The following is a 24,409-nucleotide window of genomic DNA, read 5'->3' on the forward strand; positions in this document are numbered from 1 at the left end:
AAAAAGTCAGCCCTTCCCGGTGCCCGGTTTGTCTGAGCTGAGTGGTGGGAAAGGACCCAGCGGCACTGTGAGCCAGTTGGCTGCAGCTTACACAGTCAACTGGTTTGGTTTTGTTTGCATTTTAATAGAAATCTTTAAACAATTTTGTTTATCTTCTGAAGGATAAAAATAAGCAGGTGTGGCAGCCCCGAGGCTGTTGACTTCAGCTGCTGCAGCAGTAACACGGGGCTTTATTAATCAATAGAATGTAGCTCTCTTGTTTCTGTTCTTTTAAAAGAATCCCACCCTGGAGAAAGTGATGGAAGAGAAGTCCTTGGCGCGAGGCATCTACACAGGGGCAGTCTCCTGGGAAAGGGAACTGTTTGGAGAAGTAGATTCCAGAGAACCGAGGGAACTAGCAGTCCGTCCTGGCTCCGGGTCTTCGTCTGCACGGCTTGCTTTGAATTGAGCGCAGCTTTGCAGATCAGGCAGCTGTGGTCTTAAAGGTGAAATGATAGAGGCAGGCGTCCTGCTCCGTCTGGTCACCTTGGACAAGTCCCTTCGTCCGTTTCTCCTCCTCTTGAGTAAAGCTAGTGAGTGGATGGAATAATCGAGCAGGACTTCCTTAGTTTTGCTCTCTATCAATAACAGTTTCATTGTCAGTGTCACAGGCTGGGGGAGGGGCTGGTAGCTCCTGGAATCACCAAGTAGTAGAGGTGAAGTTACCCAGAGAACATCTAAATGCAAAGTGCTAGTGCTAAAAGAAAAGTTTAGGCTTTATTAAAATTGGCTAATTCTTCCAAAGGCAGCAGCTAAAGGACATGTGAGGCAGGGATGGGAGGGGAGGAGGTTTGCCTGCCCCAGGACGGTGACACTCCTGTCTCTTCTCTCCTCAGCCCTTGCTCAGTCCCTCTGCGGTTAGATTGCAGATAGCAATCAACTGGAAGGAAGTATGTGTGTCTAATTTGCATGAGATTATTTAAAACAAAAAAAAAAAGGTCTGCATTAGTCAGGGTGATGGTAAACAACGCAGAGCTGCCTTTTATAATATAGCCTGTGCCTCAGCTTTCAGAGCCAAATATAATTCACTTACAATTGGCAGTTTCCTTTATTATTCCTTTTAACCTTTTGGATTCTGCAAGGTCTCAATCTAAGTTCTCCACTGTTTATCTCAGTGGGGGTGGGTGGGAACCTGGCTGTCTTATGTGTGGGCCCTAAGGCAGTACCCCATCCCTAAAGGCAGGGTCCTTTCAGCGCCAGGAGCTGGTGAGGGGTAGATACCTGCTATGTTCTGAGAGGAATGACACTCCACCCCACCTCCGGCTCTGTGAGTCCCAGATGAATCACTTGAGTCTTGTAGAGTCAATCTTCCCAAAGCTGGGGACACTCCAGAGGAAAAGGCCACTAGGGGAAGCGTAGGCAGCAGTCTGTGAGAGGCCTTTGGATTTATTTGATTAGAATATTAGAAGGAGATGAGGTCGCTCTATCCTTGTCACTCTGGTAGTGTTCAAACAGTTGTCCAGGTGTCATTTGCAAATAGGACCCAGGTGTTAGGTTCCTGTGTTGTTTTGGGATAGCCCCCAAACAGCATTCACTGGCTCTTACCTATGGATGGGGTGCCGGTGAGGGGGGGTGCTGGGGGAAGACAAGTTAGTCCTCATATTTTCTTTAACACGATTGAAGACTTTAGACATCATTTTGATGTGTTGTAACTCTGTGCTGTAGTGGGAAGTCACCGGGCTGGGGTTTCATCTGGCATCACCAGGCTTTTACTAGTATGATTTGAGGCATAGTTTTCACCCTCCTTAGCCCTCAGTTTTTTGCTTTTTGTTTTTTAATCTGTTAAATAAGGGCAATGGCTAGGATAATGGCCCAGCTCTGAAATTATCTTATTCAGTGAGATCGTTAAAATGCTTATTTTTTTAAAAAAAAGAAGAAAAGTGATTCATTTTCTGTAACTAAATCAAAATCCTGACTCTCCAGAGAACTAGGGATATCAGAATTCCAGCCAATGTAAATTTAGAGCATCAAACGATAAGGTCTGTGTAAAACAAGAGCTTGGAAGGAAGTGCTGATGCCCTTTAAACCGGGGCTTCACTAGTGGGCTTGGCTGCAGTAATGCAAGGAACATGTTTTATTAGGAAAATAGGCTTCGTAAAAGCTCAGGGCCAGAGGGCAGGACAGTGGTCAGGGAGTCCTGTCCCTTTAACCAGCTCCAGCTCTCAGGGCTGCAGCACAGCCTGTAACTTGCTGTATATTTCCCCAGCGTTAAACATTATCGTACTTGTTTATATTTGAAAGAGCCAAAAGGGAAAATGAGAATGCAACCGAATGCTCCTTTTGGGAAAATTATCCTCATTTGCAGCCAGTGGCTGACAAGGCACGCGAACCACCAGCTTTATGAAGTCCCATTGTGTACCAGTGACCAGCAACTCGTGCTGATGCCGCGTGTGCCACTGTCTTCTTTCGTGGCTGATTATGACTGGTTAAAACCGTGGCTTTCCTACTAGAACTCTGAAAGGGGTTCCCCTTTCTACCGAGGAGTGACTGGCAGTCAGTACCTGGGCTGGAGCCTGGGAGGCGCTCGCTCAGCGAAGCGTGTTCTCTGGGTTTGCCCAGCTCGTCTGTCTGTCCTGCCCCTGTCCTTGGGAGGTGACATCACAGTAAAGCGGTCCTTTTGCAGCAAGCTGGGGGCTTAGAGAGGAGGAACGTCCCCTGGCTAGCCCCACGTATTCAAATTCAGCTCTTGTATTTGAAGGTGCCAAGCGCCAGTCAATGATCCTCTTTGCCCCCTGCCAGCCTCTGCTCTGCCCCGTCAGTTTGTTGAGAGGATGGTGCGCTTGCTCGGGCGACCCAGCAGCACTGAGACTCCACGGAGGTGTAGCCTTGCCCCATCACTGGCGGGCTCTTTCGTGTGCTGAGGGCAAAGAGGGAAAGGGATGCAGTGTTAAGTGGGGAGGGACCTCGAGTGCTCGGTGCAGAGAGAAGAGAGGGTCCAGGGCCATTTAGAATAGTTCAGGAATTCTCCCTTGACCACTTGTGGTGGGGCATGAAGAGTTTGAGGGGCGGCTGCAGCCAACTCACATGCTAGCGTGGTGTGGAGCAGCGCTGTGCTTAGAGCATTAATGGGCTCCGCTGGCTAGCCCCTTGGCACAGAGCTCGAGGCACCGTGCTTCGGGAGGTGCTGACCCTCAGAGCCTCCTTGTACTTCACCTCCCCCACGGACAGATAGACCACGCTGCGGGCCTCCGATGGAGAGCTGCCGGCCCGATGTGGAAGAGCTCTCGGCTCTAGTTTAAAAGTTCTGTGTTGTGGCTGGACTGGATGTCGGGATTCCCAGAACAGCTCGGGCCGGCCAGAGTGCTCTTTTGCAAAGACTAGCAGTGACCTCCCACCTGCTTCTCCCAGTCGCAGCACTTGGAGCACTTTTGTGCACACGGTTGCTTCCCCTGCAACACAGAGCTGCCCTGTGGGGAAGTCTCTCTCACACCTGAGCCACTCCTCGTGCAGATGCTTTGGATTGGTCAGTGCCCTCGTCCTCTCCCCCAAGAGCCGGCGTCCCCGGTCTGCCTCCGACCTGTTGAAATATTCCGGCTGTGCGCCCACTGGAAATGTCGTCTTCCTGGGTTTTTCACTTGCCTTTTATTCCTCCTTGGGCAAAGCCTCTCCACATGTCATAACCACTGCAGATGGCGCCCTGCAATTTCCTGATGTCCCAAGTGCACTGTGGTTTAGAGTGCTGGGAGGATTTAAAAAAGAAAAAGGAAAAAGAAAAACTAGCCAAAGGCGATATAGGCAGCCTGTGATAGTCTAGAGTAATAATCATCTGAAAGTTTGGGCCTGGCCTTGTTTTGATCTGTTTTCTTGTTTTATTTTCTTCTTTACATTCTATATCCCATTCATACTAATCACAGTCAGTCCTGATTTTTCTTTTTATTTCTGCATTTGTCATAAAATAAAGCAAATTATTCCCGTCTTCAGAAACGATCTAGACTAATTAGTCGTCTCACCCAATAATTAGTTTTTTGTTTCCCTGTCTGTTTTCATGCATTATTGTTAGTTTTTTCCCCTCTTTTTTTTTTTTTTTTTTTAACACCATTACAGATTAAAATGAGCCACATTTGCAGTTGATGGTATCTGTTTTCGGGGAAGAATGGAGAATTGCAGTGCGGAGAGACTTCAAAAGCAGCAATAAACTCAAGGATAAATTAAGGAAATTGAATGAGCCACATTTGGAAGCAGTGTTGAGGCTAATATTCTGTCGCTTAAGGTTAAATTGCAGCTGAGAGAGGTTCCAGAGAATCTGAAATCGGGGAAGCAACTTACCAGGATGCTAGGCATCCTGTGACTCTAAGGTCTTTTCTCAAATGATTTCGTTGCAGCCATGGACGGTGGCAAAAGGTACTCACCTGCAATTATGTCCTCTTCTTCCCCAGGGCTGACGGATGAAGAGATTGATTTGGCTTTCCAGCAGTCGGGCACGGCTGCCGATGAGCCTGCATCCTTGGGCCCAGCCACACAGGTGGTTCCTGTCCAGCCCCCTCACCTCATTTCGCAGCCATATAGTAAGTCACCCGCTCAAACTCTGGCTTTAACCTTGACTGGGATTCAGGACTCTGGCCAAAGGGCAGCGCTTCACGTCTCCCAGAGTCAGCAAGCGTGGCAGGGGGGGTACTGGGAGTAGGAGATGGCTCTTGGGTTTTTCCAAAAGAGTGTGACACACCCAAATCCTCTTCTAGACGAACTTTTAAGTATGTGACAGAGGTTTAAGACACAAGGTACCAGAATAAATGGGATTATTGTATTGTTTCAAGTATTTTGGTTTCAAGCAGGAATCTGTAAAAGTATTTATTGGTTCAGTTTCCGTTTTCTTATATCAGTGCTTTTTGCATGTTACTGTTTCACTAATAAGAACATAAACATCTGATTTATGGGTGCATTCTTGTTTGGTCACTGAAATAACTTGTCTCCTTGTTTTATCTTTTAAAGTTAATATTAGTAGATTTAGGCTTCCTCGCCCCACCCTCCTTTTCTTCCTTCCTTCCTTCCTTGTCCTGGCTATACCATGTATATTTATGTAGTAGCGATCTGTTAGAGAATTTCACATTAAATGTGAAGGTCCTTTTTGAATGCAGCTTTTAATTATTACATGAGAACATGACCCATGAGAGGTTTTTGTTGTTTTTAAATGAAAGCTACTTTTAGCAATAAAGCTTCTTTAAGCTAGTAATAAATGTACACTTCCAAAATATAGGCAGAACTCCTTCTTTAAGTCACTTATGAAAAACCTAAAAAGGTTAAAATTGACTCCAAAGCAATGGAAAATTGCTCAGTTTTGTGTGTTTAACATAAGACTTCAGCCTTGGATCTGCTGTCTTTCAAAATGCCTTTTCTGTAATTGTCTTCATTTTAATGGTCTATCTCGGAAGTTTTCTTTTTTTCAAAACATTATTTTAAAGTGTCAGATATCAGATTTTAAAAGGCGCAATTTAAAATGCCAGACTTGTTTTGATCCCCACCACGTGGCCTGGAACTGCCTTCTGGCCCCCACTTTGCCGTCCTTCCCACAGCTAGGGAAGTGCAGTCTTCCGTATAGACAGCGCGGGGGCCAGGCAGCAGGTTAGAATCTGCTTTGTGTGTCACAGGTCTCGTTTAGATATCACCTTTCTTTTGCTCTCTGGAAAAGGCTGAATGGGTGAGGCCAGGTAGCACGAACTCAAGTTGATCTCATCCGTGGTCGCCTTGTCTAACAAACCACTGGTGTCGTGTGACCTCTGAGACCAGTGCTCAGTGATGAGCCTTGTACTGGGGCTGCTGAGTCAGTGGCAGCTATTTGTCAGCCTGGGACTCATTCTCGGTCCTGGCTGACGTTCTTTTCGATCCATTGTGTTGCTTTGGGTCACTAAACATAGTCTCTGTGTTTCTTTTAAACCAAAGGCTAAGTCTCCACACTTTTTCTTCAGGTGTATCCCTGGGCCCAAGGTTTGATGGGATTTGTTGAGGACAGGCAGTGGCAGCTGGGGTGCAGAATTTTCTAAAATGCACATCTGTTCTATTCCAGCTGTTTCCTCCATGGCTTAATACCAAACAGGTCTCTCCGCTACTTGGAAACTTCTTGCTCAGAACAAATTGTTCTGTTGGTCACAGAGTTGGCCTAAAGCATCATGCGTTTGCCTACTTTCAGTGGGCACAAAGGGTTAAACTGCTAGTCTTTCTGAAGAGGCAAAAGAATGGGTCTGGGAGGGGTGATTCAGTCATTTAAATCACTCTCCTGCCCAGATCTCTCTGAGAAGAAGCATTACGCGTTTAGGTATTTAGGTAGGAGTATTTTTAAGAGTCTCCCAGCCCTAAAAATAAAATACATCTTCTTAGAGACAGACTCCTTCCTGCTTTGACGCTAGTATAAAAACAATGGTAATGGTAATTTTAAATACCTGGAGTTTTTTAGTTGTCACCCTCGAGCTTCATTCTTCTTGTACCGTTACCCCGCTCCTCTTGGCTTGGGGGTGACTCCACCGCTTCACTTCTGTACTTTTGCCAAGAGGTGTCAAAACTACTCCAAAAAAAAAAAAAGCTTGATTTTGATTAATATAGAGAAACAAGACTTTGCCTGACTGATAATAAAACTGATAAATGACATTTGAATTACTTGTAGCGGTAATTTATTACATAAAATATCTTTTATTTGACATGCGATTAGTTGCTGGAAGCATCACTCAATCTGACTAGTTTAAACATGCTCTAAAATGAACCCCAGTAAAAACCAGGGCTGTCTGCTGCTGGCGTTATGAAATATACTAATCCTGGAGTGAGGAAAAAATCTGACTTTAAGTATTTAAATGATTAATTGGGTTTATATATTTTTTTTTACCTTTCTAACCCCCTTAATTACAAGCAAACTCAGGGGAGTTTCTGAACTAGGTGTGCAATCTGCATGCTTATCACCGAGGCATTGTCTGCGTCCTGGGAGGGATTTATGGCCACCATTCATGTGTGTTCCTGCAGATTTTACATCTGGAGCTCGGGCAGCCCTTTCCTTCCCATTTCTTGGCTTTTTAAGGACATTCCATCTCTGAGCCCAAGCCTAGAAAATGGGATTTTCTGGGCTCAGCCCCAAATGCTCAAGTCTCCAGGAAGGGTGGCTTTTCCAAGACCACCCCTGGGAGGCCAGTGCTCGGGGATCGTCACCTCTGGACTTGCCCGCCCTCCTGCTTGGTGGCAGGTGTCCCACTCGGTGCCTCTTTCGATATCTCTGCTTTTTGGTGAATGTGGTTGACCTTGAGATGTTAGTGAATGCCAGCATCAGCAAAGAGAACATGGAGACCTAGCAGAAATGGTACCAGTTCATCACTGTTTATTAAGAACCTGCTATTTGCTCAGTACAGTATCATGAGAGATTCAAAACATGGTCTTTAAGAATCTTACAGGCTCTCTGGGAGAGATAAGATAAACTCTTAAGAAAAAGATAATAATATAAGACATTGTGATTTAATGCCAAAATTAATTATACAGACAAGAAACTCCACAGGAATACAGAAAAGAGAAAAATTAATGTGGGCTCGAGAAGTCAGAGAAGGCTTTGTGAAAGTGGGAGGAGGTTGACACCAGGGGAAGCTTGGTGTCACCTGGTGTGAGAATAAACCAGAGTTGTCAGCGCTTAAAAGAAAGTCGGGTAGAGCTCAGGAAAAGTCAGGCCGGGATGCAAGAGGAAATTTGACATCTTCTGTTTCTCGTTTTGGTTTCTTTTTGTTCGACTTTGAAGCAGGAATCAGTGTGCGTGTCTATGTGCAGAGCCTAATGCAGTCCTGAACTAAAGTCCTTGTAAATGCTTGACTGATTCATTCATTCTAAGATGACTTTTCTTCTTTCCTTCCAGAGAGACAAGAAAGCAAGGTAGCTTTGAAATACAGGCAAGGCCAGTGTGAATTTTGTACGATAATAATTTTTCTTAGGCTTAAATATTCCCCCCCCCACTGTCTTTGGTAAACAATTTAGGTTTTTTCAAAGACTGACCTACAGCTTCAGCTGCCTCTTCTTAAAATAGGATGTAAATGTCTGAGGTTGGTGAAAGGCTTTGACATTTCATTAGAAATCCTGAGAGAGTGTTGTGTGTTCTTTCTCAGTTTGTTTCTCTTCTGGCCCTGTTTAGTAACATAAACTTTCCCTTGATTGTCTTAGGTCCCTGAGGGAGCATTGATTACTGAATGCCTGCTGTGTGCCAGGCACTGTGCCGGACCCCTGGGATGGGACGATTAAGACCTGGCTGGTCTCTCTCTCCAGCCCTCCTGTCCAGTAGGAAAGACAGTTAAGGGAACACAGCAGTGCTATGAGGTCAGCCCAGGATGGTGGCACAGACAAGGTGAAGGGGCACCTCAGAGCGCGGGAGATGCCTAACTGGACCTGGGGCATGATTGGTACAGTGACCAGACAGGATGGACCAGAGCATCCAAGCTAAAGCAAAGCCACATGGACGTGAAACCATGTGATGGTCAGAGCGGCTGCAACATGGGATAGGAGTGTCAGAAGAGACGACCCGAGGGAGTTGGCCGCCGGGTCATCACCCTGACGGAGGCCAGTCAAAATCACATGGCTTTTTTACTTTGAAATGCATTGTGTAATTATTTTTGAGGCTGTATTACCTATTTGACTGTATTATTCTTAGACTATTATTAAAATTATTTGTACCATCGGAGCAGATGCTGTGTGGGGAATTAGAGAAGACATGCTGGGTGTGTGCTGGCTGCGACAGGGGTCCAGATGCTCTGCCCTTAACTCCCTTTCAGATGCCTCCATTCCAACTGGGATGGAGGTTCCCCTTGCCTTGATCAGCCCCCTGCTTGCCACCACACTACACTGAAATATTTACTAACTTCCTGTTAAACTGTGAGTTTCTTGAGCTCAGAGGCTTTTTTTTAAATCTATGGCCCGAGGTTCTGACTTAGCAGGTTTTCCAGAAACACTTGTTGAATGAATAAATGATGGTGGACGTGTGCTTGAGAGCTGCAAGGCTGCTGAGTAACGCCATCAACTCTTGGGGTTGATGCCCAGGTAGCCAGTCAGTGAGGCCTCCTGTGTGCTCTGTGTGGAGCAGGCCACGGAAGTAGGGGACAGGCCTTGCCTCAGGAAGCCCCGGTTTAATGTAAGGGAAGCCCCATGCTTGGGGCAGGACAGCAAAAGCTAACCCCTGCCATCTTGTATGGTGTGACTAGTGAGAGCTTTCGGGAGTTAAGAACAAAGAAATCCCCAGGGTGCTGATCTCAGGCCAGGCCTTCTGGACGACGCAGGTCCATGGAGACACCTAGAAGCTGGGGGTGGGGAGGGTGTCAGTGACTCTGGGGGTGAGTGTGAGCGGAGGTGGCGCTGTGAACAGCCTCTCTGTTCCCACCAAGAACTGAACGGGGAGGGGAAGAATCTCTCCCGTTTCTCTCTCTCTTTCTCTCTTCCATTTCTGTCGGTGTAGCACACAAATCTCACTTTTTGCTACATAAAAGTTACTGGTTTGTATATGAAGGCAACATTTCTCTAATTTTGAGGCACTGGTACTTTTCTTGTTTTGTCCATGTGACTGGTTTGGAATAGCAGCTCGTCAAGGGCCAGCACCTGTCCATTTTGTTTGCTTTGTGGAATGCCCAGTGTGATGCCTTTTGGTTGCTGAATAAATGCCATGTGTGGATATTGAAGAGGGCAGGCATTACAGTCTGAGTGGAGACATCCTTACCTTAGATTTCTTAGACCATTGAAAGAGCCTTTGGTGTTGGTGGTAGCTAGGATCATGGCTGTGCTGACAGTGCAGCCTGTGTTGGTTGTATAAGATTCTGCAACAAATAACAGTGGTTTAAACAAAACAAAGGACCTTTTTCTAAGTAAACATAGGCAGTCCAGGCTGCCGTACTGGCCCTGTGGTCCTCAGGGACCCCTGCATCGCTCACACCTGGCTGGCATCCAGCTTGTGTTCCAGTGTGACTGCTCCAGCACCAGCTGTCCTCTCTGCTGTCCAACAAGCAAGAACAGGGAGAAGGAAGGAAAACGGCAAGTCACCTTCTAAGGACACCTCCTGGAAATCGCCCACATCCCTTCCCCTTTCTCCCCATTGGCTGGAACTCAACCATGCGGCCATACCTGTCTGCAAGAAGGCTGAGAAATGCAGTCCTTGTTCTGGTGGGCATGTTCCCAGCTTTTATATCCCATAGAAAGTTTGAGTTGGAATTAACACTAAATTCAGGTTAATGGTTACCTCTGAGTGAAGAGGAAGATGTGGCTAGTTTCCATGGTATTTGGAAAGTTTTAACCGGTAAAGTAGGTGGGTTTAGGATTGCATCTTATTATCATCTTTCGTAACTTATCTAAATGTTACATTCTTTTGTAACTATCAAATAATACAGGGTACCTTTAAAAAGTTGAATTACCTCTTGCTTCTTCCCTTGGTCTCAGCTGCTTAACTGAGCAGAGAGAGAACTTAGAACCCACCCTGCTGGGTATTGTTCTCAGTCACTGCTGACTTCTTTTAGCTCTCTGTCTGCTTTAAAAAAAAAAAAAAATCTGGGCTTCCCTGGTGGCGCAGTGGTTGAGAGTCCGCCTGCCGATGCAGGGGACACGAGTTCGTGCCCTGGTCCGGGAAGATCCCACATGCCGCGGAGCAGCTGGGCCCGTGAGCCATGGCCGCTGAGCCTGCGCGTCCGGAGCCTGTGCTCCGCAACGGGAGAGGCCACAACAGTGAGAGGCCCGCGTACAGCAAAAAAAAAAAAAAATCTGAACAGACTTTAAAAAAAACAACAACAAAAAACAGCTTTATTGAGGTATATTTTACATAAAGTAATGCATCCATTTTAGTTGTACAATTTGAGTTTTAACAAGTGTACACTGCCCTGTAGCCATCATCATTGTAGAACATTTCTGGCACCCCAGAAGATTCCCCGTGACCTGTTCCCAACCAGTGCCAACCTGCCCTGACGCTGGGGCAACTCCTGGTCTGCTTTCTGTTGCTGCCCATTAGACTTATCTTTCCTAGGGTTTTGCATGAATGGTACAGTATGTCCCCTCTCATGCCTGGCTTCTTTCGCTCAGCATCATGTTTTTGAGCTCCATCCAAGTTGTGCATATCAGAAGTTGCCTCCTTTTTATCACAGAGCCGTATTCCTTGGTTAGGACGCGCTGTGGTTTGTTTATCCATTTACCAGTTGAGGGGCTTCTGGCTTTGGGCTGTTCCCAGTATTGAGCTGTTACGAATAAAGCTCTTTTAAACATTTGTGTACAAGTCTGTGTCTGTTTTTATTTCTCTTGCGTAAATGTCTAGGAGTGGAATTGCTAGGTCAGAGGTTAAGTGTAAGTTTCACCTTATAAGAAACTGCCAACCTGTTTTTCAAAGTGGTTGTACCATTTTACATTCCCATCAGCAGTGTACGAGTTCTGGTTGCTGCATATCCTCACTAACGGTTGGTATTCTCAGTCTTTTTAATTTTAGCAGCTTTAATGTGTGTGTAGTGGAGACTCAGTCGTTTGAGTTTACATTTCTGTGAAGACTAATAATGTTGAGCATCTTTTTATGTGCTTATTGTCCATTTACATACCTTCTTTTGTGAAGTGTCTGTTCCAATCTTTGTCCTTTTTAAATTATCTTCTTATTATTGAGTTGGAAGAGTTCTTATATATTCTAGATTCAGGTTCTTTGTCAGGTGTATGCATGGTTAGTATTTCTTCCCAGTCTGTGGCTAGCTTTTTCTTTTGCTTTACGTTGCCTTTTGAAAAACAAAAGATTTTAAAATTGATGACATCCATTTATCTTTTTCTTTTTTTTTTTTTTAACAATTCATGGTTTTTGTGTCCTACATGTGAAGCCTTTGCTTACCCCAAGGTTGGAGAGACTTTCCCCTGTGTTTTCTTCTTGAAGTTTTATAGTGTTAGCTTTTATGTTGCGATCTGTGATTCACTGTCAGTTAACTTTTGTGTGTGGTGTAATGTGAAGGTCAAGGTTCATTTTTCCCTAATGGCTGTCCCCTGTGCCACCACCAGATGTTCAAAAGATTATCCTGTCCCCAGTGAGTTGTGTCCCTTTATCAAAATGCAATTGTTTATATATACATGGGTCTGTTTCTAGCTTTATTTAAAAAAATTTTTTAAGCTATTGAAGTATATTTTACATACTATAAAACCCGCCCATTTCAAGTGTCCAATCAAATGATTTTTAATAACTTTACTGAACGATGCACTCATCTATCAGTTTTAGAGGCCTTTCATTCTCCAAATAAGATCCTTTGTGCTCATTTACTGTTAATCTTACCTCCAGCTCCAGGCAACCACTAAGCTACTTTCCACCACTGTAAATTTACCTTTGCTGGGCATTTCAGGTAAATGGAATCATACAGTATGTGATCCCTTGTACCTTCCTTCTTTCACTTAGCATGTTTTTGAGGTTCTCCATGTTGTATCATGTAGCAATACTTCCTTCCTTTTTATTGTTGACTAGTATCCCATTGTATGGATGGGCCACATTTTGTCTGTCAGTTCACCAGTTGGTGGACATTTAAGTTGTTTCCAGTTTTGGCCACAGGACTCATGCTGCTGAGCATGTGTGTGGGCAAGTGTGTGGACGTACGTTCTCATTCCTCCTGGGTAGCCATCTAGGAGTGCGATTGCTTGCTCATATAGCAGTTCTATATTTCTGGCTTCTTAATTTTTTTATCAGCTTTTTTGAAAAATTTATTTTATTTTTGGGTCTTCGTTGCTGCACGCAGTCTTTCTCTAGTTGCAGCAAGCGGGGGCTACTCTTCGTTGCAGTGCCTGGGCTTCTCATTGCAGTGGCTTCTCTTGTTGCGGAGCACAGGCTCTAGGTGCGTGGGCTTCAGTAGTTGTGGCACATGGGCTCAGTAGTTGTGGCTCGCAGGCTCTAGAACACAGGCTCAGTAGCTGTGGTGCACGGGCTTAGTTGCTCCACGGCATGTGGGATCTTCCCGGACCAGGGCTCGAACCTGTGACCCCTGCATTGGTAGGAGGATTCTTAACCACTGCACCACCAGGGAAGCCCTCTAATCAGCTTTTTTGAAGTATAATTTATATACAATAAGATTAATCCATTTTAAGTGTACACTTTGATGAGTTGTACATACTGTAACTCAACTCGTGTAACCAGTGCTATAGTTTCATGTACTATAACGAAAGACTAAAATTTCATGTGAATGGGATCGTACAGCACATAGTCTTTGGTATCTTAACGTAATGCTTTTGAGATTGATCCAGGTAGAAAATATTTTAGACTTTGTGAACTACATGTTTCTGTCACATATACCCCCCCACCCCCCATCCTTTAAAAATATGAAAACCATTCTGAGCTCACAGCTGAAAAAAAAGCAGGATGAGGTGGGACTTGGCCAACTGGGCAGAGTTTGCTAACTCCCATGACTCCGATGTACATTTATTTCACAATTTGTTTATCCATTGACCATTGGTGGCTGTTTGGGTTGTTTCCAGTTTGGGGCTATTATGAATAATGCTTCTATGACATTCATGTACAAGAAGTCTTTGTATGCACAGATATTTCCTTTCTTTTAGGTAAATACTTGAGAGTGGAATGCCTTAGTCACATGTTAGGTGTATGTTTAACTTTGTAAGATATTGTAAACCTATTTTCCAAAATGGTTGTGACATTTCATTTTTTTAAACTTTTTTTCTATATTATTCTTTTTAAAAAAATTATTTTTATTTTTATTTTTTGGCTGTGCCACGAGGCATGTGGGATCCCAGTTCCCCAACCAGGGATCGAACCCTCGCCCCCTGCAGTGGAAGCGCGGAGTCTTAACCACTGGACCACCAGAGAAGTCTCCTGGTTGTGCCATTCTACATTCCCATCAGCAATGTGTGAGAATTTCAGTAGCTCCACATCCTTGTCAACATTTGATATTCTCAGTTTTTAAGTTTAACCAGTCTAATGTGTAGGTAATAGAATCTCATTGTACTTTTAATTTGTGTTTCTCTAATGACTAGTGATGTCAAGCATATTTTCATGTGTTTATTGGCCATTCATGTACTTTTGTGAAGTGTCACTTTTAAAAATCACCTTGTTTGTCTTTTTATTATTGAGTTGTAAAAGGTCTTTATATATTCTGGTTACAGGTCCTTTATCAGATATATGTTTTGTAGATGTTTTCTCCCAGCCTATGGAGATATTTTCTTGACAGTGCCTTTTGAAAAGCAAAAGCTTAAAATTTTGATGATGTCCATTTTGTCATTTTTTTTCTTTTATGGTTCATGCTTTTTTTGGTTTGTTTATGTTTTGTTTTTTAAAGATTTTTTGACGTGGACCATTTTTTTTAGGTCTTTATTGAATTTGTTACAATATTGCTTCTGTTTTATGTTTTTCGATTTTCTGGCCCCAAAGCATGTGGGAGCTTAGCTCCCAACCAGGGATCGAATCCGCACCCCCTGCATTGGAAGGCGAAGTCTTAGCCACTGGACTGCCAGAGAAGTCCCTGGTTCATGCTTTTTGTATCTTAGGATATGTTTGCCTACCCCAAGGTTGCAAAGATTTTCTTCTGTGTTTTCTGTTTTCTTACAGTTTTTTCTTTTTTGTTTAGGTGTATGATCTATTTTGAGTTAAGTTTTATGTATGGTGTAAGGAAAGGGTCAAGGTTCATTTTTTACCCCCCTACAGATATCCAGTTGTCCCAGCACAATTGTTGTGAAGATTATCCTTTTCTCATAGAACTGCCTTGGCTTCTTTGTCAAAAATCAGTTGACCACACAAGCATGGGTCCATTTCTGGACTCTTCTGAATTCTTACAGTTTCATTAGAGCTCATATTTTTTAGTCTGTGAGTGAGGATATGGATATGCCTCTCAGTGTCCTTCCTGCCTAAAGATGACACTGCTGATAGCATTGCAGCCCATGAGAAGTGGAAAAGATCGTCTTTCACAGGACGTTCATGTGAAGACAGGCCTTGGGTTTTCAAAATGTTACTTCTGTTGGGCTGCTGTGGTGCCTTTGCCTTCCAGGCTGCCCAGGTGCTTCTGTTCAGAGCAGAGCTGCTCTGTTACTAGTTGCTGTGCTCTGGGTCGGTTTGTCTTTCTGGCCGCCGCCAGCCATCCACAGCTCAGCCTGTGGTACCTTTCAGCTGGTCACCAGTCTCCCTGTGCATTTAGCCTGGCAGTCCTTTCCTGTAACAAGCACTGATCTGGCGGACTGGCTTTATTCCAGTACCTCACTGTGGATGAGCCTGTCTTATCATTCAGTTTTCAGCGTGCCTTGCGAACAAAGCTGATGGGATGATTTGAGAAGCTACTGCTGTGTGGAGTCACGGCTCCAGCCTTGAAGAGCCTGGAGGGGACCGCAGCTAGGCTTGCCCAGTGCCTGCCACTGCCCTGCCCTGTGCTCAGGCTGCCGGCCTCCCCAGGGACTTGATAGCGTCTCCCTGTTGTCAGCCAGTACATCACTGGATCCAGATCGTCTCAGCAGGATGATTTCATGACAGCTTTCAGCTCTCTTTTGTTGATGATTCTTTACTGGATTGTGGGATTTCGTTGGTGTCCGAGAGTCCCTGAGTCGGTGGTTTCATGCCGTGTTGTGTGCGCGATTCCCACTCCACATGTGTGTCCTTATTTGGTGATGTCTGTTCTCGCCTGCTAGGTGAGACTCTCTTGGTAGGTTGAGATACAAATAAAGGAACTGAGTGATGTTGGTTTAGTTGGTGTTCAGTGAAGGGTTAGGGAGCCCTAGGGTTCAGCTTTCCTGCCCCTGAGGCGGCTGCCATACACCATGGATTCACCGGAAGCCCTAGCCTTTTGGGCAGGCAGGGCCTGTGGGCACTGTCAGAGCTCAGGCTGGTTGATGGAGTCCTTGGGAGGGTAAGGGAGGCGTTGAGCTCCAAGGAACCTGACGCTCTTCCCCCTACAGTAGTCTGACCTCTGACCTCGTTGCAGCCTCAGACGTGAAGGCAGTCCCAGAAACGCGCAGCTGTGCAGGATGAGAAATGCTGCCGCAGTCGACTGCCTGTTCATCCTCAGGAGAGGCCAGCCATGAGGTGCTGGTAAAGTGCTGGGCCTTTCGACGAGTTGGCGAGTCAAGCCCGTTGGGCGAGTGCTGGAGACAATTGGAATCTGAATGACAGTAAAAAATATCATTGTCCCTGGGTTCTTCATCTTTTGTTTTTTATTTTTTGGGGATTTCAGTAAATTTTTATTTAAGTGGCCAGAAGTATAGAGAGTGGTACTTCAATAGAGTTCTACCATTTCAAGGTCCTTTGATGATAAATGTGTAACAGTGGAAAGTGTGCTAGTTTGGGATTCAGAAGACCCAGGTTCTAATTTGGCACGGACTACCTGTTAACCTTACAGGCATGTACATAATATCTCAGAGTCTTTGTTCCCCATCTGTCCCTTGAGAGATTTGGGCTAGAAAATCTTTAAGACCCTTGATATATCTGATGAAACTTGAGTTGTCTTTCTTTTCTACGTCATCGAGATAGGCAAGTGACAAGATGTAGAGAGATTATTCTGGGCACTGAATTGCCACAATTATTATTACCAAGACAAGAGAAGTCAAAAAAGCTGTCCTGTGAGTGAGATTACTGATTCTCTTCATGCAGTGATGCTGACAGGTAGGCCTGGGTAAACGGTGTGAGCTCACAAACTTGTTTATTTACCTTGTTGTTCCTAAGCTGGTGGAAAAATGTAGGCAGGCACCCAAGGCAACGCATTCTGTATGTCCCAATTTCAAGGCACCCTTTTTTACTTAAACCCTTCTCTGTATATTCTAAGTCATTTTTCTCTGCCCGTACACCTCCCAAACTTCACTCAGGTTCTTCCTTTTCTCTTGTTGTCCTCAGAATGTCAAAATTATTGAGTCTTTTCATTTTTATTATGCTGGTGTCTCTGAGAAACTCGCTGACAGACACCTGTTATGACTGATGTATTAATGTTCACTGTCCCTGGGTTCTTTAAATCTAGCAAAGCTCTGCCGCCTTCAGTCAAATGGTCTGTGCTTGATGAGAAGAGAAAACTGTCTTTGGGACCATCTGGTGGTGGTGTGGAACCAGGCCTCTTGCCAGCTTGGCCCCCAGTCTGCCTTGTCTGCAGGTGGGCATCTTTGTCAGGCTAGAGGCTCTGAAGCTTTTGAAAAGCCCATTCATTCCACTTCCCTTGCTTTTGAGCTGGAGCAGAAGAACGACTGGCCCTATTTTCTGCCTCGACTGTATTTTCTGGACATTCAGGAGCATAGTGACAAGAGGCTGTAGCTCCGAGGTGCCCTGGGTTCCCTCATTGGGGGTCTGCACTGGGCTTGGAAAAAATTGGCCCCAGGGTGGGCAGCGGGGAGGGCTCCAGGTGGTCGTGGCTGGGGTCTGAGCTAGTTTGGGGTCATGCCGAGTGCTTTCTCAGTTGCCCTGGTCTGTACCCCTTGAAAGCTGTGCCACGGATAAGAGTTAGCTCCGTCTTAGTTTTTCTCTTTTTTCATTTTGCCACAAGACAGGATTGTATCACACATCTCCAAAACGAGTAAAATGGCATTTCAGCTTCTTGTCTTTATAGACTCTCTGAACTTTAGGAAAGATCATTCTGGTCCCTTTTCATTAATAATGAAAACCAGGGGGCAATAAAATGTTCTTAACGTGAGCACGGCAGAAACAAGGAGTGGTGCGGGGGTGAAGGTGCGGCTGGCAGGGAGCCACAGGTGTTTCTTGGTGCTTGAGGAGGTCAGGCTCCGGAGAGCGGGGAGCAGCGGTAGGAGGGGTCCTGGTTCTTGGACCCTTGACCTGCCAGCATCTGCTCAGCCTCGGCTGTGTTACCCGGAACGAGAGGCTGCACTTCTCAAGGCATGCACTGTGTGTTTGCAGGAAAGAAGAAGGATGCAGCAAACTTTGGGTTCTGGTCCAGTTTTCAGGCCAGTTGCAACTGTTTTCCTGTAAGATATTTAGTGGGTATTTGAGAAGTCACTGGTGAGTAGAACTTTCTGGACATGTGCCCATTTTGAATACTGGGGATTTTCGCAGCACAGATGGACGTTCTGGGTGTGGATTGAAGCCCCATGGAACAGCGTGGGGCTGCAATCCACAGCGACTCTTTTGAAAAGTGGCAAGGTTACTCTGTCTTTGATTTTTCCTCCTAAAAATGAACTTGCACCAGATGTTGGAATCAAGGCAGTCAGAGCAGAGCAGGCGGAGCCAAGAGAGGTGCCTGCTTGGGACCTGGAGCCTCCTGGCTTCTCACCGTCACAGTGAAAGGCCTACCTCAGTGGTCTCGTCTCAGAGTTTTCCATTTCACGATCAGTGGTCGCTTCTCTGTGTCGCTCCGCATCGGATGGGGGTGTTCACTGCAGGTCAAAGCAGCAGAGCTCCCTTCTGGAGACAGTGTGTAGACGTGAACCCTGAGTGTCACCGTGCAACCCTGGAGAGGAGTGGGGAGTCTTGGCCTGCTGTGACCCAAACCCCAGAACCCGTAAAAGACTAGATCGATACGTTTACATAAACATGAAAACACTCTGTGCCACAAAAAGCAGACCATAAGCAGAGTCAAAAGAAAAATATACTAGGAAGAATTTTTACAACTCCTTTCACAGACAGAGGGCTAATTTCCCTGTTGTATAAGAAGTTTCCATGAATTGGGGAAGGAAATTAATAAAGAAATTGAGTAGAAAAGTAGGGAACATATAGTATACCAAAAAGGAGATGCAGATGAAAAGATTGCTCAGTCCTCACTTGTAATAAGGTAAATGCAAATTAAAGCTAGAGGGAGGTACTGTTGTTTTGCTCTAGTACTGGCAGAAATCTGTGCGTGTGCTTAACCCATTATGTTGGGGTGGCTGTGAGGAAACAGGTGGGAATGAACTGGTTCAGCCCCCATGGAGGACAGTTTGGCAGACTATCTCAGACTGCTCTGGCCCAGCCTCCTAGGAGTTCACGTTTACAGATGGACTTGTACATGTACATGAGATGCCATATGTACAGGCTCACTGATGGCAGCGTTGTGTGAAATAGGAAAAGACTGGAAATCATCTAAATGTCCATCATTAGGGAATTGGTTTAATGGAATACTGTGCAGCATTAGCAAAAAAGAAGAATGAGAAATGGGGGAAAGGAGAAGGAAAATGATGCCCATGCGTGTTGCCTCATACTTGCATAAAAATTCTCTGCAGGATAAAGAAGAAACTACTAACACAGTGGTTCTTGGTGGTGGAGGAAGCCTCTTTGCAGTAGACTGACGTGTGCTGTGTGATGTTTAGACCATGTGCGTGTATTACCTATTCAAAACCTGTAAGCTCAAGAAGGGAGTTGATCACAGTCTGTGCAGGAGACTCCGGGCTGGGCCACATTGGGAAACTTGTGTGGAATCCACAGGCAGGGGCAGGGTCGGGTGGCCAGGGAGAGACACTCTTCCAGGCTCTCCCATCACCGTCGTCTCTGCCTCCTGAGAGCCCCCTTCAGCAGCTCAGGGAAGAGGGAGCATCCTCCCCACCCCCTTGGAGGTCTTTGCCACTTGGATCCCCGATCAGACTGCATGCCAGCAGCCCCTCCTCCCCATGTGCTCACATCCTGCCAAGGACTTTAAGAACCGCCCCTCTCCTGCTCTCCTTTGGTCATGAAGCGCCAGGACGTGGCCAGTATCTGCAGGCCCAGGGGAGGGGGACGGCTGGAGTCACAGGCGCCGTCTTGGAGGAGATGAGGCGCCCGGCCGCGTGTGGAGTGCGGTGGCTCTTCCTCCCTCACCTTCTCTCCTAGATCCACTTCCAGATCCCAGGTCCTTGTCGCAGCAGCGTGCCTTGGGTGGGTGCCTTCTGGGTCACTGTCCTGGCACCTGGTCTGAGTCCACAGACTGGTGGTGTCCTGCACCACGGATGGTTCTGGAAACAGTGGCCCACGCACCCCTCCCCCCGCCGCCCCCTGCCCAGTGGCTGGTCCCTTGAGAGGAGGCAGCTGGGTGGCCTGGACGTGGCTGCTCCAGGTAGACGTTCCAGAAGGAGCTCGTGCTTTCCCGTGTGCCTGACAGAATCGCTGGGCGTCACATCAGGTTATGGACATGAAAGCCCTTGTAAACAGTTCGTGGGGAAGTTTATGAAGTAGAAAACTCTCCTCTCCTCCTCTGGAACTAGAAGCTCATTCAGGGGTTGGAGGGGACTTTGTGTTCCGAAGGGCCTGATCCTACATGAAGACCAGCTGCCTGTGTCCGGATCCCCTGAGACGGTCCGTCCTGGGCTCAGTCCCTCTTGCCTTTGGAGGCCCCTTGCGGTAGCCTCTCCCTGCTTTCTCGCCTCCGCGGCCTCCCACCTGTAGCTGCTCTCAGTGCTCCCTGATGTTCTCCCAAAACACAGAGCTGACCACGTCACTCCCTGATTCAGAGCCTTCAGTGACCCCAGTGCTTGTGAAACGATGGGCAGGTTCCTTGGGAGCGCTCACCGCCAGGGCCAGCCTTTCCCACCTGCCCCCCACCCCGCTCCCCCCACCGCTCCCCTCTCTGCTCTTGCTGTCTCTTGGCCAGCAGTAACCCCCTCACCCTGGGTGAAGCCCAGGGGCTCCCCCGTCTGCTTGAGCACAGGTCAGCCTCAGCCTTTGCACTTCTTGTCCCCTGCCTGGAGCGCCGTGCCCGGGACCGCACAGGTCTCGGCATCCTCCTCCGAGGCCCTGCCATCCGCGCTCTCTCCTGGTCCCGTTCGGTGTTCTCGATCGCTGTCTGGAGCCACCTCGTTCGGTTGTTGGTAGGCTGTCTCCTCTCCACCAGGCTCAGTGTGAGAGCAGAACAGGGCAGGGGTCTCGCCACCACTGTAACCCGTGCCTACGGCACTGTCGTGCACCCTGTCAGGGCTTCATCAAGTTGAATAAACAGGTGATGCAGACTTTGCCCTGCTCTGAGGTGGCTCCAGGCTCACGTAGGAGGGTGTGTGGGCGTGTATTCGTGCACACCTAGGTGTGCTCATGGCAGCCTCACTGGATCCTTTATTCCTCGAAGTGGAGCCCGTGCCCTAGGTCTTCAGATCGCCTCTGCCGCCCACCTCCCACCCCGGGCCTCAGCCCGTCTAGACACCAGCCCACGGCAGCTGCACAGTCCAGGGGCCTGGGAGGAGGAGGGAGACGCAGCCCAGCCGCATCCTGATGCTCACCCCCCATCTGAGCACGAGACACACCCCCCGGCTGAGATGAGGAGCCTGAATCCACGTGCTCTCCTGCCTCAGGGGGGTGAGTGCCAGTGCCAGTGCCTCTTCTCCTGACATGCCTTTTCCCCCGACCTTAGGCCCTGCTGGTTCCCGGTGGAGAGATTACAGCGCCTTGGCCATCATCATGGCAGGGATAGCGTTTGGCTTTCACCAGCTCTACAAGGTAAGCTGCCCCTCCCTGCACTCCCTTGGCGCTGCCCTGAGCCCGGGGGCAGCAGTGGGCCTGCCTGCAGAGGCCGAGCGCCCTGATGATCTCGCTCGCTGAGGGGCGTCCAGGTCAAGTCCTGGTCCTGTTCCCACCCGGGTGGGTGTGCTTGGCAGGTTCAGACCCGCCTCATCTACTGGACTCGGCACCTCCCCTCCAAGTCCCTGCTGCACAGGGTGATGAGGCCCATCGATCAACGAGCCATATCAGATACTTAGAACAGTGCCTGGCACTTAGTGAGCAGGCCAGACCTTTCTGAGAGACAGAATGACGTGTGGTTAAGGGCACGAACGCTGGGGCCCAGCTGCCTGGGTTGCACCCTGGCTCTGCCACTTGGCAGCTGTGTGACCGCAGGCTCAGCAGTTCTGTGTGTAACATGGGGACAATAGTACCTACCTTACGAGGCTGTTGTGATGCTGAAAGGAGTCAATGCTCCCCTGGAAGGTGCTCTATGCCCAGCACACAGGAGGCGCTCTGCACGCTCTTGAGAATCTCAGTACAAACGGATCTACAGGATCTACCTTTTCCCCCTGTGTATTGTGTTGGCATCCGTGTAAACCTAGGGCTTTACATGGACTACGTAGTCAACCCTCAGGATCCTAGAGTTCATTGCTTACAACGGAGCTGCAGGCGTGAAGTAACGTTTACTTCCTTGATACCAGATACTAATCAGATACTAATTACCAGCTACTAACTTTGATTTGAAGCAAGTTGAGTCTTTTTTAGAAGTTGCAGAGCCAGGGTAGGTCCCCAGAGACAAAAGGTAAAAGAGTGGCCGGAGGACTTACTCTCTGCTGGTCCTGGAAAGAGAAGCCCCCTTTCCTTCTGAGGCCACCTGCGACTCCATCTCTGATTTGGAGATTTTTTAAAAAGAAACTGAATGACTATCCAGACTCATGTTGTACCTTTTTTTTTTTTTTTGGCCATGCCACGCAACTTGCTAGATCCTAGTTCCCCGACCAGGGATCAAACCCGTGCCCCCTGCAGTGGAAGCACGGAGTCCAAACCACTGGACCGCCAGGGAGGTCCCCCCATGTTTAACTTTTAGCACATGAAACATCTTTCAGCATTGTACTCTGGGATTCTTAATTTTTCACTTAAGTGCAAAAGGTAATGACAGAGTTGTAGCAGAATATAATCTTTTCAGTGTAACATTTATTCTTGAAGTTGGGAATCTCCACATTAGAAATCCAGAAATAAGATGTTCTGGGTCCTGGGACTTCTCCCTCTGATGCCATTGTGGCCTGAAAGCCTATTTCCAACCACTGACTGCGTACAGTCACCAAGAAGAAGAATATGCTAAGACAGGATTCTCGCATCAATGTCCCAGCTCTACTGAGCGGTACCTGATAGTCACCTGGCTGCCCTTGGACGGCCTGTGATCTGGTGGAGACAGAAAGCATAGCTCCCCTTGGAGCAAAGCAGAGATATTATCAGTTGTTTTCACGAAGCTCTGATCTTTAGTCTCTACTTTAAAAAAGAAGAGACATTGGGGTTTCCCTGGTGGCACAGTGGTTGAGAGTCCGCCTGCCAATGCAGCGGACACGGGTTCGTGCCCCGGTCCGGGAGGATCCCACATGCCACGGAGAGGCTAGGCCTGTGAGCCATGGCCGCTGAGCCTGCGCGTCCGGAGCCTGTGCTCCACAACGGGAGCGGCCACAACAGTGAGAGGCCCGCATACCACAAAAAAAAAAAAAAAGAGAGAGAGACATTGAGAGATCAGTCACGATGGTGACAAGAGAATTTAAAAAACATCTGCTAAATTAAAAAACAAAAAGGAGAGGTAAGCTGTTATCTTGTTTTATAAATATGTAAAGATTTAGGCTGAGGTAGTGTATGTGTTCCTTTCCTTGGCATTTTTGATCTTAAAAATGGAATTTTTAGTCCATTACACATATAAGAATTTCTTGACTTTTATACTTAGGAAATTTTCAACCTGGAATGTAAGGCTCCATTTTATGAGTTTCGGCTCAGCTGTGGGTAATAACTCACACGATGGTTGAAAAGCACTTTGCAAAATAGAAAATGCTCCTGTACGTATGCTAAATGGTGGTCTTCACTTAGGAGTTGCTCTTGAAGTGAGTTCTCTGACAGGCCCCTTGTGAGAGACCTCCTTTCTTCCCCAGTACAGAAGCCTTAATGGAGAAGTTGCTGTCTTTTCCCCTCTGGGGCCCGAATGGAGTAAGAACCAAAGTCTCCTTTGGTCACACCTGCCAGTTATGACACCTGCCAAGCTTGCACTGTGCCAGCCCTGGTGCCACCCCAGTAAAGTTGGTGACTGGTGTCACACTCCTAAGATGGGGGGCTCCACGTCCAGAGCTTTTGGAGTTTGGAGCCCATGTTCTTTCGTCCAGCTCTCCCAGCGGGCACCTTGCCGCCCACCTCTCTCTATCCCTTCACACCTCCAAGCAGGCAGTCAGTTACCAGCTGCGCCCCGCCTGCCTTCCTCCCGAATGTTCCGAGGTTCTCAGAACATTCAAGATTGCCCTGCAGCGTCAGCTTCCTTTCCCCCCACGGTCAGTCTCTCCTGGTTCTGCGCCTTGCTCCCCCTCTGCCCCATGTCTCAGTTCTGGGAGGGTCTGGCTGCATTGAACTCGTATCTGAAGGAAGCTTGTTCTGAGGATTCAAGGCTTTTCGAAGAAGAATGGGTGTGACCTCCTTAGGCAGCCTCAGAATACCCATGTTATTATCCCCTCCTAGTGGAAGAGCCAAAGGTCCCACAAATCTGTTGTGGATTTTGATCTTGTTTCTTGAATAATTTTTTTGTTTATTTTTACTTGTTTGTTTCCGAATGGAGAATTCATTCACGTGGCTCAAGACGTTAAAGGTTCAGAAAAGTGTACAGCAAACTTCCCTCCCACTCCCCCCCTGGAAGCCACCAGTGGCATCACTTTCTTGTATAACCTTTTGCATTTTTATGATATACAACTTTTAAAGTAGAATTTTGAGTATTTTTGGACACAGAAGTATTGTATACAGCAACATTTAAAAATCTAAAAGAACCAAAAAGTGCTCCATCATAGTGGGTCAAATGGATTTTTTGTGTCCCTGTTCCCTGGTTCTGGTCCTGATTCAAACAGAGTTTTTTGTTTTTTG

General features: G+C 47.0%; 1 protein-coding gene across 1 annotated transcript in view; it reads left to right on the forward strand.

Annotated features, from left to right (window-relative positions):
• PEX14 (peroxisomal biogenesis factor 14) overlaps window positions 1-24,409 on the forward strand; it is a gene marked incomplete at its 3' end in the record, with an annotated part of 139,613 nt that overhangs the window by 108,171 nt on the left and 7,033 nt on the right. Inside the window, exons 4-5 of the mRNA XM_079698401.1 lie at window positions 4,416-4,544; window positions 21,186-21,271. Coding sequence (XP_079554527.1) covers window positions 4,416-4,544; window positions 21,186-21,271 — 215 coding nt within the window. The remainder of the gene's footprint in view (window positions 1-4,415; window positions 4,545-21,185; window positions 21,272-24,409) is intronic.

Source organism: Hyperoodon ampullatus, assembly GCF_949752795.1.
Source record: "Hyperoodon ampullatus genome assembly, chromosome: 2".
NCBI classification, from domain to species: Eukaryota; Metazoa; Chordata; class Mammalia; order Artiodactyla; family Ziphiidae; genus Hyperoodon; species Hyperoodon ampullatus.